This window comes from Gloeophyllum trabeum (assembly GCF_000344685.1).
Source record: "Gloeophyllum trabeum ATCC 11539 unplaced genomic scaffold GLOTRscaffold_00018, whole genome shotgun sequence".
Classification (NCBI taxonomy): domain Eukaryota; kingdom Fungi; phylum Basidiomycota; class Agaricomycetes; order Gloeophyllales; family Gloeophyllaceae; genus Gloeophyllum; species Gloeophyllum trabeum.
This window is the reverse complement of record NW_006920427.1, coordinates 472,184-485,963: the sequence shown is the minus strand read 5'-3', so window position 1 is coordinate 485,963 and position 13,780 is coordinate 472,184. Positions and strand designations below refer to the sequence as shown.

Sequence of the window (13,780 nt, the reverse complement as noted above, 5' to 3'; positions counted from 1 at the left end):
GGTTGGTGGAGTGCATCTGGGGTCAGGGTGAATCGGGTATGTGTATTGTAATATCATTATGGTCTATGCTCATGATCACGTCCAGAATGTGCTGTTTCATTGTGGCAGGCGGGCTCTAATAGGTGTGACTGCGACAGGCAGTCTGGTATTTACAAGATTATATGTACTGTATATACACAGTGTCTGTAGATAGCATTGCAATATATGCTTCATTTTCTTATTCATATGCAAGGAGCAATAAAATCAAGCAGCTGTATGAAATGTGAAAGCCCGCTGGCCAGAAAACCCGCTTTCTCGTTGTCCAGCCCGGATGTCAGCTTGATAACCGACTCCGACCTTGACTCGACATACGAGTCAAGTAGAGGCCAAGTTGATCCTCGGTTTTTATATCGAGTCGATGTCACGCGTAGGGCCTGGTGGGGTCTGGCGTCTGACCTTGCCGAAACCCTTTTTTAGACTGGGCGTGTAGGCCTAGAGACAAACAGCCAGACCCCTTTCAATTATCACAGAAGGAAACACTCAAACGCACTCGGGTGCGGGGTCCCGTGACGAAAGGTGCGCTGATGCGCGTCTGCCTGCTCTGGAGATCACTTTGCGACGCTCATCCTTTACCGGGTAGTTGTGGCAGTAAAGGATGTGGGCATCCGGCGCCTGCATCGGACCCTCTTTGCAAGAGAAAATCCCGGCCGTGCCGCACACCTCCGAGCTTGCGTTCTACGATTCTGTCTGCTCCTCCGCCGTACGGACCGGCCGATACATTGCGTCTACCCCTTCGACCTTCTGGCCAAAACTATTCAGGCGCTTCCAAATCTCGCGAATTTTACTGTGCGCACCAGGGATCGAGCCCCCGGCAAATTGCGCGGCAAGCACGATGACGCCGCTCCGCGTTGCATGCTGTCTGCCCTGGCGTGCTGCAGCACGTCCCTGCGTGTAGTGGGGTGGGACACCGACGTGGGTTCCTCGCCCAGCCCGGAAGACTTCCGTTCAATCCTCAACCAATCACCCTGCTTGCAGGTCATCAAGTTTGTGAAAGACTGTCAGTATCCTCTGAACACGGACATAGCTGCAGCGCAGGCGAACTGCCGCCCGTCCCGCCTCTCGTTCTCCCGAACCTTTCTTTCCTCTCGCACGACTTTTCCTCGCTGTATTCTCCGTTTCTCCCCGGTATCGACCGCTTCGAGGCTCTGCGGGAGCTGGTTCTCTCCGTCCCGCCGAAGTCCTGGCAATGCTCACCTCTCAGCTCACGCACCTCACTCTCCGCAAGCCCCCCCCCACCTGACGCATGCTCAGTTCTCAGTTCAGGACCTCGTCGACGCAATGCCCAACCTCAGGTAACTCATCATCTGGTACATCTATTCCCATCGGGCTTGTCGCTGCCCAACATCGAGCGTCTTGGTCTGGGGTGCCATGGCTGGCACTGGAGAAAGGACATTCGCGAGCCCATTTATCACGCCTTCCTGGGTAACCTATCGTCTATGCACGCGCCCAAACTGGCTGTGGTGTGCTTCGACCAGGAAGAATGGCATGCCGAATGGTCGACATTGCGCGTGCCGCAACCAGATATGTGGGCTATGTTCCGGGAGTTGGCGAGGCGCAGGGGTTTCCGGTTCGAAGATAGCTTTGGTGAAGTCATGCATTAATTCCCGCGACATCATCGTTATGCACGCGGACCCGCATTCCGAGGGTACCCGTGGTGGTTCTTGTAGCTAGGAAAGATTTGATCATGCACCGGCGACGGGACAGATTCTGCCCTCTGTTTGTCCATGTTTGACAATGATTTAAGCCTGTCAGTATCTTTTGAGCCCAGCGCATACTGACCATAGACTGCAGCAAGGCAATATGTACGTTTTGGACGAGCCATCCCATCCCGTCGCGCACGCAAATAAAGACGCTCACACCTACCCTTAAGGGCGTCCTTGTTGAGCCCACACCCCGGGGTTAGAGACCGACGAGATCTAGCCCGGCACCGCTGGAGTCACGTCAGGGACACGAACTGTGGAGACCCACTCAGACTGGGCTCTGTAGCAGGTCCCGACCATCTGAGGTATCCGAGGACCCAGCCGTTTGAGACGGAGGGTGACTGGAATCGAATACGGGTCGATGCGCGGCGGTGCAGGCCAAGGAAGAGGAGACGGCCAGTGTCCTGGCGAGAGCCATACCGACATGCGGACCAGACGATGCAGCGCGCGTAGACGAGGGAGTGTCGAAGTACGGGGAGCCGGTGGCCCAAGCTGTCTGCAGCGCCTGGTTGTTCGACAAGGAGGGGCATGGGCTCAACGCAGAGACGGCCGGCGCATCCATGAGGCCAGCAGGTGATTCGAGAATGCAGGTATCTGTATACCCTAGGATGTAGCGTATCAGGGGGCGAGGGGAAACCTGTACGCCACATGTATGGTTAATTACGGTCGGTCGAGGATAGAGCTCGGTGAATTACTCTCCGCTGGGTTCTCGACAGCGTTATCAACGTTATTAACAAAAATTGTAGTTATTAACATGTAATTAACATTGTCAATAACCGAAAGGCCACATTTGGCCACATTCCGTGTCCTCGACAGTACATTCGAGTCGGTGCTCGTAAAACACATCCCTAAGGCCTCAATAAATGTAGAGACATGTTCTCTTTGGAGCACTTGAAAGCCTTCGTAGGAGCAGTACTGTGAGGAGTAAGTCATCGAGCAGCGTGAGAGACCAGGCTTAGCACACGACGAAAACAACCTCATTCCCTGGACAGTAGGTGGCACAACTGTCTCGTCCTCCGTAGAGTGGCTTGTAGTCGCTCACGAAACACCAGATACACCCCGACACTGCCCAGAGTCTCCTTGGACAACCATATCCCGAATACCCGGTTCAGGGTAATTAACCAAGGGAAATCCGACCCTGAGATATTGACAAGTAATTAACCTGTTAATTACAGCTTGTTATTAACCGCTGCCAAGAACTCAGGGTATTTCACTGAGCTCTAGTCGAGGAAGGAATACGGAGTCAGGAAGACGGCGAGTGACTTTACGGGATACCTGTCATACGTCTCCCAACCTCACGGCCGAGCACTGAGCGCTGATGCATGTTGGAAACCAACCTCAAGCGTCTCATTGTAGACAGGCCTGGGATACTTCTCGGACGGTTATCGGAGCACCGGGGTGCCCATAACACTGTCGACATCCCTGTAGCAGGCCGCTTCTGGAGGCTTCAGTCGAGCATATAAAGCTTAAACTCAAGTTTCTACACCAGGCGGCGATGTACTGCATACCCGGTGGTCATCGCAGCTCCATCCAGCTCCTACCAACAATGAGCGGCAAACTGGTGTTAACGCGAGAAAAATACGGGTAATGTCTGTGTCCGCCACACATCTGCACCCCTTCCGGAAAGGCTGTAGGGCGGTTGGTCTCTATAACAGTGAGAAGACTGCGACAGATGACCATACAATGTTCCAAAATGCATATGCATTCCACAGCAAAACATACGTATGCGGAATCTAAACATACGGAACGTGCCTCGAAGCTGTGAAGATATTCCGAGCCTGCGACTTTGTCGGCGCTTCCGAGTCTGCGTCACGAGTGGATGCTGCAGCGGTTTCCTGCACATGCCGGTGACGCGGCTACGAACGTGAGGGGCAGTGCCTTCTGCGGGACATGCATGATGCTCCTGAGCTCGGTCCGCCATCGCGCGATCCACTTCGACGTACAGTACGCAGAGCAAGCGACACAGCCGACATCCGTCCCGATATAAACTCGTGACAAAGACTCCCAACAGACGGAAGCCTGCTCTTTCAGGACCTATTTATCCGTACCGCGATTCGCTATGTACGTGCCCTTCATCTCGTCGCCATCGAGCAAGCGCAACTTGTACCGAAGGAAAGGAGGGGGCGGGGGCGGCAAGGGCGGAGGGGGGAGCAGCGGAGGCAAATCGGGAGGCAGCACCGGGTCGAGCGGCGGCTCGGGCTCGAGTGCAGGACGGACGTCGTCCGTGCCGTTGAGAGGCTCCGTCCCTGGTGGCAGGAGCACAGCGACTGCGTATGGGAACGGGGGAGGGAGGGCGATCACTATACCCGCTGGTCAGCCGTTCGCCGGCAGGAGTGCTGGTGGGGCGACGAGGAACGATATCTATGGGTCGAGGTGTGTGCTGGATTGTCGAAGATCGTGTGATGTGCCGAAACTGACTCTGCGATGGGACCCGTTCTGAAGGACGTATGGCAGTGGATACCCAGGCATAGCGAGCCGCGGAGTCGGCGGCCTTGGTTTCCCTTTCTTCTTCTGGCCCGTAGTATGGGGTGGAGGTTTGGGGTACGGCGCCGCATACCTGCACGACCGTGAGGCAAGCGCCCAATCTCTTATTCTCTACCCGCTATTGACCCTTGATTGGCTTATAGTACGGCGACTCCAATAACTCCTCCCGCCCAGGCGGACCTATGTACGAAGCGACGCTCCCCTCCGCCTCGCAGAACACAACGCTGCATATCCTCGCCGACAACAGCACCGTCGTGTCCCTCCTCTCCTCCGTGCAGTCCAACTGCTCCTCCTACCTCACCTCCTCCATTTCCCAGCCCGTGCCGTACAACGACTCCGACCCGAGCTCGCCACGGCCCGAGCAGGCGGTGCAGTACTACCGCGCGAGCAGCATCGTGCTGACCCTGGATGGGTACAACGACACCGCCGCGCTCAGCGGGGGCAACGATACGCAGAGCCAGCAGGACCTGCCCATCCCGGGGTGGGTGAACGGGACGTTCTTGGACTGCGTGAACCAGACGATCGGGCTGGCTGCGCCGTTGATTAGCGCGGGGGAACCGCGGTGGGCGGGGGCGAACCAGCAGGTTGTGGGCGTCGTTGGGATGTGGTGGGTTTTGTGGACCTTGGCTCACGTTATATTTTGAGTGGAGATGTGAGTAACATTGTTCGCCTTTTCTCTGGATCTCCCCGCCTGCATTTCAGGTGCTTTCTTAATGACCTCGCGATGCTATCTTATGCCGGTACTCATCGTACCCATGTTCTATTCACGATTGCGGTTCTACTTCTGGAGTATAATGTACGTTTACCCGTTACTCTCGTACGTTTCTACTTAGTTACAGACTGTGCTCCATAACGTATAATTGAGTAGGAGTTCAATGTTACCCTCAACGTGACATGCATACCCGCGGTATGCTCTGCCTTGCACATTTCACGGCATTCCGTCGCTCTTCTCGCTGAAGCACAGGCATTGCACGAGCTCCAGGCGTCGAGAGAACTAATTTGTGGTGCCGCACGGTTCTGACTCTCCTTCCGTTTCTGCTCTCGAGATGGGCCGCCGTCCGTCCGCCTCACCTAGGGCTACCTTAACTTCGAATACACGCGGCAGACTGTCCCTCGAGGGTCACCCCCGCCATAACTTCTCCCGACACTCGGCATGCATGAAGGGAAAGCCACAAAGCCACAGCCGCACCGCGTTTATTTGGCTATATTTGTTCTTTTCCTATGATGGAATTATTTCCTATATATAGCCACTCCTTCGAATTCCTCTGCGCCTGTAAGTACCTCAAATATTTCTTCACGATCATTCTCTTATCTCATAACACAGTAAAGTGCGTTCTATGTCAGTGCCCTTGGAATAAAATGCAGTGGGCAAGTTCGCACCGCTCGACACCGTCAAGTTGCCCATCAACTACACGACAGCTGAAAACTTGAAGCAGGACGTCCTGATGCAACATCGATGCGCAATGTATTTATATACGCATTGTTGTGGCATCAGTGCGTGATGGCTAATCAAATTACTGTTCCTGGCCTCTTTGCATACCATACCGTTGCGGACTTGTAGGCTGTGCAGATGCACTCAGTCCTCCTCGGACGATGACTGCATCTCAAGGTACATCAAGCAAAGCGCGATGCAAACGTCAACGAGTCCGTGATACCGTAGGATGTCATCTGCCCCATAAATGCTGGCTATGGCGCCCGATTTCGAGTCCTCCCTCATTCACCTGCTGAAATCGACATGTACATTCCTCGTCCTCACGCAAGCAGGCGCAAATTAGGCCGACGAAAGGGGGGTGGCGGGGGCGGAAAGAGCAGCGGTAGTAAGGGAGACCATGACGGTGGTGGAGAGGAGGGCGGCTCGAGCAGTGGTGGAAAAGTATCAAGCGGCGGCAGCGGCGAGGGGCAGTCTGCCTCTCGGGGGTCTTCCGTACCCGTAGTATTGTCCGGTGGACCTGTACCGGGCAGAAGCGGAAGTACGACCGCGAGTGCGTACGGCGCCGGAGACAACCGGACCGTCGTTATACCCCCAGGACAGGCTTTCGCGGGGAGGAGCGCGGGCGGCGGGACGCGCGCTGACATCTATGGAACACGGTGAGGCGCTTTTTCTGCTCAAATATCATTACCGCAGCAGAGTAATGGGTTCTGATTATCATTGATACCCAGCACTTATGGGAGTGGCTATCCTGGTATTTCAGCCCGCGGAGTCGATGGACGGGGATTACCTTTCTACTTCTGGCCCGTGGTTTGGGGCGGGGCGGTGGGATACGGTGCAGAGTACCTGCACGACAACGAAGTAAGTGCTTCCAGTTCTCCCTTGTTTCGCAGAGTGACCCTCGTACCGCCAGTATGGAGAACCCAACAATTCCAGCCGCCCGGGCGGTTCGATGTACGACATGACCCTGCAATCCGTGTCGGGAAACACGACCGTCCACGTCCTCGCTGACAACACGACCGTCACCTCCCTCGCCTCCTCCATCGTAGTCAATTGCTCCTCCTTCCTTACACTGGACTCAGATCTCGCGGTGCCCGTGCCGTACAACGACTCCTCGCCCATCTCCCCCAAACCGGAACAAGCGATCCAGTACTACCGCGCGAGCAGCATCGTGCTCATGCTGGACGGGTACAACGACACCGCCGCGCTTCTCGACAACGCGAGCATGCCGGACGCGCCCGTGCCGAGCTGGGCGAACGGGATGTTCCTGACATGCGTCAACGAGACGATTGGGGCGGCCGCGCCGCTGGTGGACCCGCAGTCTGAGGATCGCGCAATTGCTGGCGCGACGAAAGTGGGGTGGCCAGATCAGCATTTAACTGCGTTTGTCTGTCTGGTGTGGTTGTTGTGGACGTTGATTTGAGTGCGTCTTCCCAGTCAAGGAGCGGCTTTGGAGTCGAATTAGAAGCCGACAGTCATAGGCTCTAGGTATATCAACCTATATACCCCGAATCATATACCTTGAAATTAATCAAATGCTTCTTTGCCTGCCGTTGTGATTCGAGAAATCCTTAGAAAAGAGAGCACTCCCTAGATATGGTTTTTCGAGCTTGAAAAGTTAAACGAAACTAGTATTGTGCAAAATTGGGTGGTGTGATATTCAACGAGTGCGACTAGATTGGGTGTGTGTGTACGCTGCAGCTCTGATTGCGTGAACTCAAGTACTTTCTTTCTTCCTTTCTTCATCAGCTTCGAATCAATTCTGGAGGGAGCAGCTAGGCGTATCGTATGACCGTGACTCAAGTACGGACTTGCAGCGGTACTTTTACCATAATGAAATGACTGAGCCCGATGGCCGTTCATGCAGAATTCCACAATATTCCATTGGTACTTGACTCGAAAAAGAAGGCTCGGTAAGTAGAGCTCGTTCCTGCCATAACATGTGCTATGCGATGACAGAGCCACAAAAGCCACAGCCATGCCTGCCTTTTTTGGTATGTCGCCTGACCCTTCTTCGTACTAGTAGGTTAGTCTCAGGCCCCTCGTCTGTCGCCGTCCGTCGACTACATACCTGCGTTCACCGAAGTGAGCGCCTCCGGCGACTTCAACGGATCATGCAGGAACGGTCAGTGATGGGAGTCGAAGTATTCAATATGTTACGAGGAGTTCTCGTGCCAGAGAAAAGAAAGGTTCGAGACTACGAGGGGGCGAGATCTTGTAGCGCTGTGCCCGATGCTAGAGGATCCGGACGATCTGTCGTTGACTAGAGGCCTTGAGGAGCTGTAAACCTAACATGAATGAAAGCGTCGACATCTTCGTAAACTCTCACGGACGCGGGGAAGAGCCGCCGATGAGGTCTGGTCGATGTATGGCGAGTCCGACATATACGCTATGGAACGATGTCATGGAAGTTGAAGCAAGGTCTCGAGTATGGGTCCTTGGAGCGCGCAGGGAAGTTTGCGAAAGCTCCCGGTGTAAAGCCAGGACCGCGGGGAAGAAGCATTGCATCCGCTGCCCGCAACGTCCAAGGAGACAGTAAAATCGTCAAACCCAAGCCCGACAGTGTGCAACCAGAGGGTTAGTCGTAGGAGCCGAAGGCCCTGCTGCTTTAATGCAATGGCTAATCCGACAAGCGACGGGCATCTCCAGGGATTCCACACTGGCTTGCCTCGTAACACCGTTTGGAATAGATGAACGAATCGCGTCCCATTTCATATTGTCTCTAGGTTTTGGTATCTCGTTTCTTCTTTCGCGATATCGGATATGTGGAGCCATAAGTAGCTGTTGCGAGCGTTCTCAGCCCGACAAGTATAACCAGCTGCAGTACGAGGCTGCTATGTTCTGACTGGGATCGTGCAGTCGTCTTGGCACGCTGGCTGCATTCAGTTTGAACATTCCTCCAATGATGCTAGTCAAGCAGTGGCATGGAGATGAAATAATGGACTTATGAAACTCATAACATGCGCTTAAGAGTCCGGACATACAGTATCAGGGGAGGAACTGCCACGAACCTAGTCACCTGCCTTTGCTGGCGTCCGCTCGCATCGGGCCGACACTCCTTGGACAACAAGGCCTTGGACTCAACTTGCATTGTCTCCTATGTATTATATCGTGACTCCTCGACTTGGTCAATGAAGTCGCGTTTGTGCAACAAGGGTAATAGCTTTGGCAGCGTCTATACGAGTGTGGAAATCGACGTGATTTCAGTATGTGATGGTTAATCAACGTACGCGTGCCGTCGCGATATGTACTGTACACGATTCACGCTATGTCGAAGGCTGTGCGTCCATCCGTATTTCTCCACAAACCGTTACCAAATTTCAGAGAAAATGACGGAGCATGCTATGCGAATGCTATTCAGTATGATACACGGCACGCCATATGGTCTCCTTCGAAGGGAGCTACGGTATAAATATGCGCCTGCGAGTCTGTGCTCGACTCACCTGCCGACTTGAATTAACATGTACGTTCCCTTTTTCTCCACAAGTAAGCGCGATCTAGCACAACGAGCTGGCGGCGGCGGCGGTGGGGGCAGTGGTGGCTCTCGCGGCGGTGGCGGTAGCGGAGGCGGCGGCGGACGTAGCGGAGGCGGAGGCAGCAGCGGAGGAGGCAAAGGGTCGAGCGGAGGCACCGGAGGGGGTGGCAGCGGCGGCGGACGTAGTGGCGGCGGCGGCACATCGTCTGGCACAGGCAGTGGTGGAGGACGAGGGACTCCCGGGAGCGCTGGGTCGACTGGGACATCTGTTCCGTTATCGGGTGGATCGATTCCTGGCAGGAGTGGAAGGTCGTCCGCCAGCGCATACGGTAGCGGAGACAGCCGACCTATCACTATACCCTCGGGTCAGGCCTTCGCAGGGAGGAGCGCGGGCGGCGGGACGCGCAATGATATTTACGGATCACGGTGAGCGTGTTCAACTGTACAGGCTGCCGAAATTGAGTTCTGACTACCGTCGATCACAGCACTTATGGTAGCGGCTACCCCGGTATCACAGGCCGCGGAGTTAGTGGTCGTGGTTTTCCGTTCTACTTCTGGCCCGTAGTCTGGGGCGGTTCAGCAGGCTACGGCGCGGGGTACCTATACGATCATGAGGTAAGTACCGCTATTTCATCCATGTCTGACAATAATTGATTCTCATCCCTCACTAGTACGGTGACCCAGACGACTCGACCCACCCCGGCGGACCAATGTACGACGGCACCCTGCACTCCGTTTCGGGAAACACGACGGTGCACATCCTCGCGGACAACAGCACCGTCGCTTCCCTCATCTCCTCCATCCAGGCGAACTGCACCTCAATGCTTCTCCCCGCGCCTGGGCCGCCGTACGACCTTGTCTCTGTGCCGCAGTCGTACAACGCCTCGGCACCCACTGCCCCGAAGCCCGAGCAGGCGATCCAGTACTACCGCGCGAGCAGCATCGTGCTCACGCTGGACGGGTACAACAACACCGCCGCGCTGCTCGCCAACTCGAGTGTACCGGACGCACCGATCCCGGCCTGGGCGAACACGACGTTCCTGACGTGCGTGAACGAGACCATTGGCGCCGCAGCGCCACTGGTGGATCCGCAGGAGGATGATGTACCAGAAACGACGGGGACATACAGCTCTGCGGTAGGGGCGCGGCCTGATCAGCATTTGTCCGGGCTCGTCAGTTTGGCGTGGATGCTCTTCGTGTTGGGTCGTGCCCTGTTTTGAACTTTGCACTCACAGGCTTATGTATACCAGTATGATGTACTTACGATGCGCGAGCCTAACACGGACTTGAAGCTCTGATACATTGATTCATCCTGATCTGACGTGCCAGCTTTCCTCTGAACTGGCACTAGGCGCCGTTATGGCTTTTGACTCTCATTAGATGTAGATGCCTTCGCACCAACACCAGTCCTAATCACGTTGATATCCTGGAGTGCACTACTTACTTTCGCCTAATGACGAGGGACAAGCATATGATCTATTGGATAACATATAGAGCTATGATACAATGCTACAGACGACAAGAAGCGATGCAGGTATAGCTAGTGCTACAGTAGCGTCTCGGGAGCGCGTTCAGAAAACACCCCCGGACAACGACACGGACAGAATAGATAGTTATATCTTTAACCCCATTCCAAAATAAAGTGGGCCGCTGTATAAGGACGCCACGACGATAACTGATTGTCTCTGCGCTGATTAAAATCCGGTGCTAGGGCTAGGATGATGGAGGCAAGAAATGAGATGCAATTCGGATGCGATGTAGACGGCTCTTAGTAGACGTTGTCGTGGATGATGTCGTGATATTCTTCGTACACCACAGTGCCCGACGCGACGGAGTTCGGGTCCGCGTGCACAGCCTGGGCGTAGCAGTCGTACATCTGTTGCTGGTGTTGCTGTTGCGTGAGATCGACGGGCGACACGTAGCCCTGCAACAGCGGGCTCTCTGGCTGCGGCTCGGTCTTCGGCGCGGGGAACGCATATCCCTCCTGGCTCGCGTCATAGCCCTCCTGCGGCGCGGGTGCCATATCGTACGGGCTTACCTCGACGTACTCCGCCTGCTGCACCTGTTGCTGCTGCGAGAAGTCCAGCCCGAGGCCCCACGCCTGCTGCGGCCGGGGCGCGTGCACGGACACAGGGGACACCTGCGCCTGCGAGAGCGTGCAGGACATGGAGGCGGGAGAGTTGCCCGAGGACTGCGCGGCCCAGTTGGCCTCCATCGAGTCGACGGTGGAGGGCGCGGGCGAGGAGGAGTAGTGCGAGGAGGGCCCGGACTGGTTTTGCTGCGCGGCCCAGGGCGAGGGGTACTGGTATGAGGCCGAGCTGGAGGCGGACGCGGGCTCTTCGGACGGGCCCTGCTTGTCTGGGAGGTACTTCAGCACGTGTGTCATATCCTATCAGAATGGCTTGAGATTAGAAGGATAATTAAACAAGTCGCAGTACGAGTGACTCACGAAGCTATCCCGCCTCTCGGTGGGCGCCTGGTTCTGGACGGGCTGAGGCTTCTGATCACACTGCAACGACCACCCAGGCTCCCACAGCGCCGTATTGACCTCCGGCACCGGGCTCGGCTCGCGGTTATCATACTGCGGCTCAGGCATCCAGTCCTGATACATCGGCTGCTCCTGCATCTGCGTCTGCGAGTAGCGCCAGCCGTACTGGCCGTGGTAGCCGTGCTGGAGGAGCTCCTGGTAGCGCAGGTACGTCTCGCGGTAGCTGAAGTCGCTCGGTCCCATGGGCCACGGGAGGCTCGCGATGCCGTCGGCGTCGACCTCGAGGCCAAGGTCCATCGGGGGCGCGGTCGAGGCGCGGCGTTGGTGGAGGTAGTTCCCTGCGTTGAGGGCGTCGGTGTCGAAAGTGTTACTGGGTGGCGAGACGCGGTTAGAGCGCGCGATGGAGACAGAGCTGATGGACGGGACGGGGGAGTGGCCGCGCGAGATGGAGAGGAAGGGCGCGGCCGGGAGGGCGATCGTGGTTGGCGGCGGCACCGAGGAAGACCGGCGCGGGAGCTGGGAGAACTGAGAGGGGTGATAGCACGCGTGGGGGTTGTACTGCTGTGCTTGAGGTTGTGGTTGTGGCGGAGGCTGTAGTTGCGGCTCCCGGAAAGACGGCTTGCGCGACTGGTACTTGGCGTCGAGCTCGCGGACGGCTTTTGCGAGCTCCTCCCCTTTCTTGCCTTCTAGCAAGAGCTGCGCCACTTCCTCGCAGCGGCGCTCCTCGAGGTCGGTGGCCTTTGGCTTCTTGGGTTCGTCCCGTTTCTTGTGCTTCTTGTGCACGGGCTTGAAGCGGTAGCCAGGGTACTTTATCGCGTGCTCTATTTTCTCTTCCTTCGCTTTCTTTTCCCAGATCGCTCTCTCTTCAAGAGGGAGCGCGCGCCAGCAGTTGCCTACGCCACACGAAAGGTTGTGAGCAAAGAGCTGTGCCACAATGAGGAGTTTCGGGAATAGCCGGAGTCGTCGATCGCGACCGATGTGGCAGAGAAGACACTCACCGATGATCTTCGATAGCGATCCATGGCTCGTCTCAATTGAACCGGGGACGTGCTTCTGCGTCACGAACGCTGCTCTGAACAACATGAACGCGTTCGGCGGCCGCGGGATGTAGCCTTGCGAAAGGCGTTTGCCCGGTGGTTGCCGTCTCTTCTGGCGTGGCGCAGCGTCCGATGGCGTCGACGCTGGCGGGAAAAGTGGCTGGACTGGCGAGTGTGATGAGAGGCGGTCGGCTTCGGGGCTCGGAGAGGGCGCGAGGTACGTTCCCGGCGTTACATTTGGCGCGAATTGGACGGGTCGTTGGGAGATGTTGAGTGCTGGTGGCGACGGTGAGCGGAAGCCATAGGACCCAGCCCGGACAGTGGTGACACCTGCGTAGAGTGTCATCAGCACCGACACTAACAACAAGGATAAAGCGCGTACCACTGGCTGTTGATGATCTGCGGCGGGGTGGACTGTAAACTCTAATCGGAGGCATCGTAGTGGATCCCGAGGGCGGGCAGGCAGGCCAGAGTGAACGTGGCGGGATCCCGTAAAGGCGAGAACAATAAGAGAGAAGGGCGGCGAGAGACAATAAGGGCGTGTATTGTGCTGCACTTTATATTCGGGCACTCGCTACGCCTGACCCGTCCCAGGATAAGGATTAGGTACAAGTTTGATGAATTCTGTCGGACTTCGCGTTCTGTTGGCTCGGGCTGAGACCCCGGGAACCGCGTGCCACATCAATCTCTGCTCGTTGCCGCGCGACCGCCCTCCCCGCCACTTGCCTCTAACCACCACCATCTCCTGCATCCGAGCTTCCTGCTCTCATCTTTGCAACTGCACTGGTCTCGGTGGATGCCACAAGTCAGAAGAGGCTTCCTCGATGCTCGTACGGGCTGCGGCTGGTGCTCGAGGTCTCAGTTCCCTCCTTCCCTTCGCCCCCCGAATTGGGCGACTTGCTTGTGGACGGAAAAGGCAAGAACCTTGTACTCGCCCTTCCTGGAGTCCCACGTGCTGGCAGCCCACCTATGGCGAGCTTGTCCTCGTCCCTCATCATTCTAGGGCCACGCGAGTTCGAAATCAGAACTTCTCTTCGGACACGGGTCCGGCGTCCCTCCCCCATTGGCGAAATGAAGAAATTCATGGTCCCGGTCTAGAGGCCTGTGGACCTATACGCTCACACAACT

At 56.3% G+C, this 13,780-nt stretch overlaps 5 protein-coding genes across 5 annotated transcripts; 4 read left to right on the top strand and 1 right to left on the bottom strand.

The window, feature by feature from the left end:
• Window positions 1-634: 634 nt before the first annotated feature.
• Window positions 635-1,640, top strand: GLOTRDRAFT_133642 (uncharacterized protein; the record flags this gene model as incomplete). Its single annotated transcript, XM_007872587.1, has 3 exons — window positions 635-739; window positions 799-1,022; window positions 1,070-1,640. The coding sequence occupies 3 exons, from the start codon at window positions 635-637 to the stop codon at window positions 1,638-1,640; spliced, it is 900 nt and encodes a 299-aa protein (XP_007870778.1).
• Window positions 1,641-3,671: 2,031 nt separating this feature from the next.
• GLOTRDRAFT_66623 (uncharacterized protein) lies at window positions 3,672-5,146 on the top strand. The gene is made up of 3 exons (XM_007872586.1): window positions 3,672-4,112; window positions 4,182-4,311; window positions 4,367-5,146. Exons 1-3 carry the CDS (start codon window positions 3,799-3,801, stop codon window positions 4,865-4,867), a joined length of 945 nt encoding a protein of 314 aa, XP_007870777.1. The 5' UTR covers window positions 3,672-3,798; the 3' UTR covers window positions 4,868-5,146.
• An 812-nt stretch (window positions 5,147-5,958) lies between these two features.
• Window positions 5,959-7,075, top strand: GLOTRDRAFT_133640 (uncharacterized protein; the record flags this gene model as incomplete). The annotated part of the gene is made up of 3 exons (XM_007872585.1): window positions 5,959-6,311; window positions 6,384-6,513; window positions 6,566-7,075. 3 exons carry the CDS (start codon window positions 5,959-5,961, stop codon window positions 7,073-7,075), a joined length of 993 nt encoding a protein of 330 aa, XP_007870776.1.
• Window positions 7,076-9,335: 2,260 nt separating this feature from the next.
• GLOTRDRAFT_66622 (uncharacterized protein) lies at window positions 9,336-10,212 on the top strand. The gene is made up of 3 exons (XM_007872584.1): window positions 9,336-9,553; window positions 9,613-9,742; window positions 9,799-10,212. Exons 2-3 carry the CDS (start codon window positions 9,738-9,740, stop codon window positions 10,169-10,171), a joined length of 378 nt encoding a protein of 125 aa, XP_007870775.1. The 5' UTR covers window positions 9,336-9,553; window positions 9,613-9,737; the 3' UTR covers window positions 10,172-10,212.
• Window positions 10,213-10,584: 372 nt separating this feature from the next.
• GLOTRDRAFT_141363 (uncharacterized protein) lies at window positions 10,585-13,195 on the bottom strand. Its single transcript, XM_007872583.1, has 4 exons — window positions 13,035-13,195; window positions 12,614-12,982; window positions 11,577-12,508; window positions 10,585-11,516 (listed from the first exon to the last, which is right to left on the bottom strand). The coding sequence occupies exons 1-4, from the start codon at window positions 13,087-13,089 to the stop codon at window positions 10,896-10,898; spliced, it is 1,977 nt and encodes a 658-aa protein (XP_007870774.1). The 5' UTR covers window positions 13,090-13,195; the 3' UTR covers window positions 10,585-10,895.
• Between the last annotated feature and the right edge of the window lie 585 nt (window positions 13,196-13,780).

What these genes read in the sequence shown, in the direction of transcription:
- GLOTRDRAFT_66623 (XM_007872586.1), top strand. Translation starts at nt 3,799, where the DNA reads ATGTACGTGCCCTTCATCTCGTCGCCATCGAGCAAGCGCAACTTGTAC. An exon ending in AACGATATCTATGGGTCGAG is followed by an intron (nt 4,113 to 4,181) that starts GTGTGTGCTGGA and finishes CCCGTTCTGAAG; the next exon opens with GACGTATGGCAGTGGATACC. An exon ending in CATACCTGCACGACCGTGAG is followed by an intron (nt 4,312 to 4,366) that starts GCAAGCGCCCAA and finishes ATTGGCTTATAG; the next exon opens with TACGGCGACTCCAATAACTC.
- GLOTRDRAFT_141363 (XM_007872583.1), bottom strand. Translation starts at nt 13,089, where the DNA reads ATGCCTCCGATTAGAGTTTACAGTCCACCCCGCCGCAGATCATCAACA. An exon ending in CAGATCATCAACAGCCAGTG is followed by an intron (nt 12,983 to 13,034) that starts GTACGCGCTTTA and finishes CACTCTACGCAG; the next exon opens with GTGTCACCACTGTCCGGGCT. An exon ending in CCGAGAGGCGGGATAGCTTC is followed by an intron (nt 11,517 to 11,576) that starts GTGAGTCACTCG and finishes CCATTCTGATAG; the next exon opens with GATATGACACACGTGCTGAA.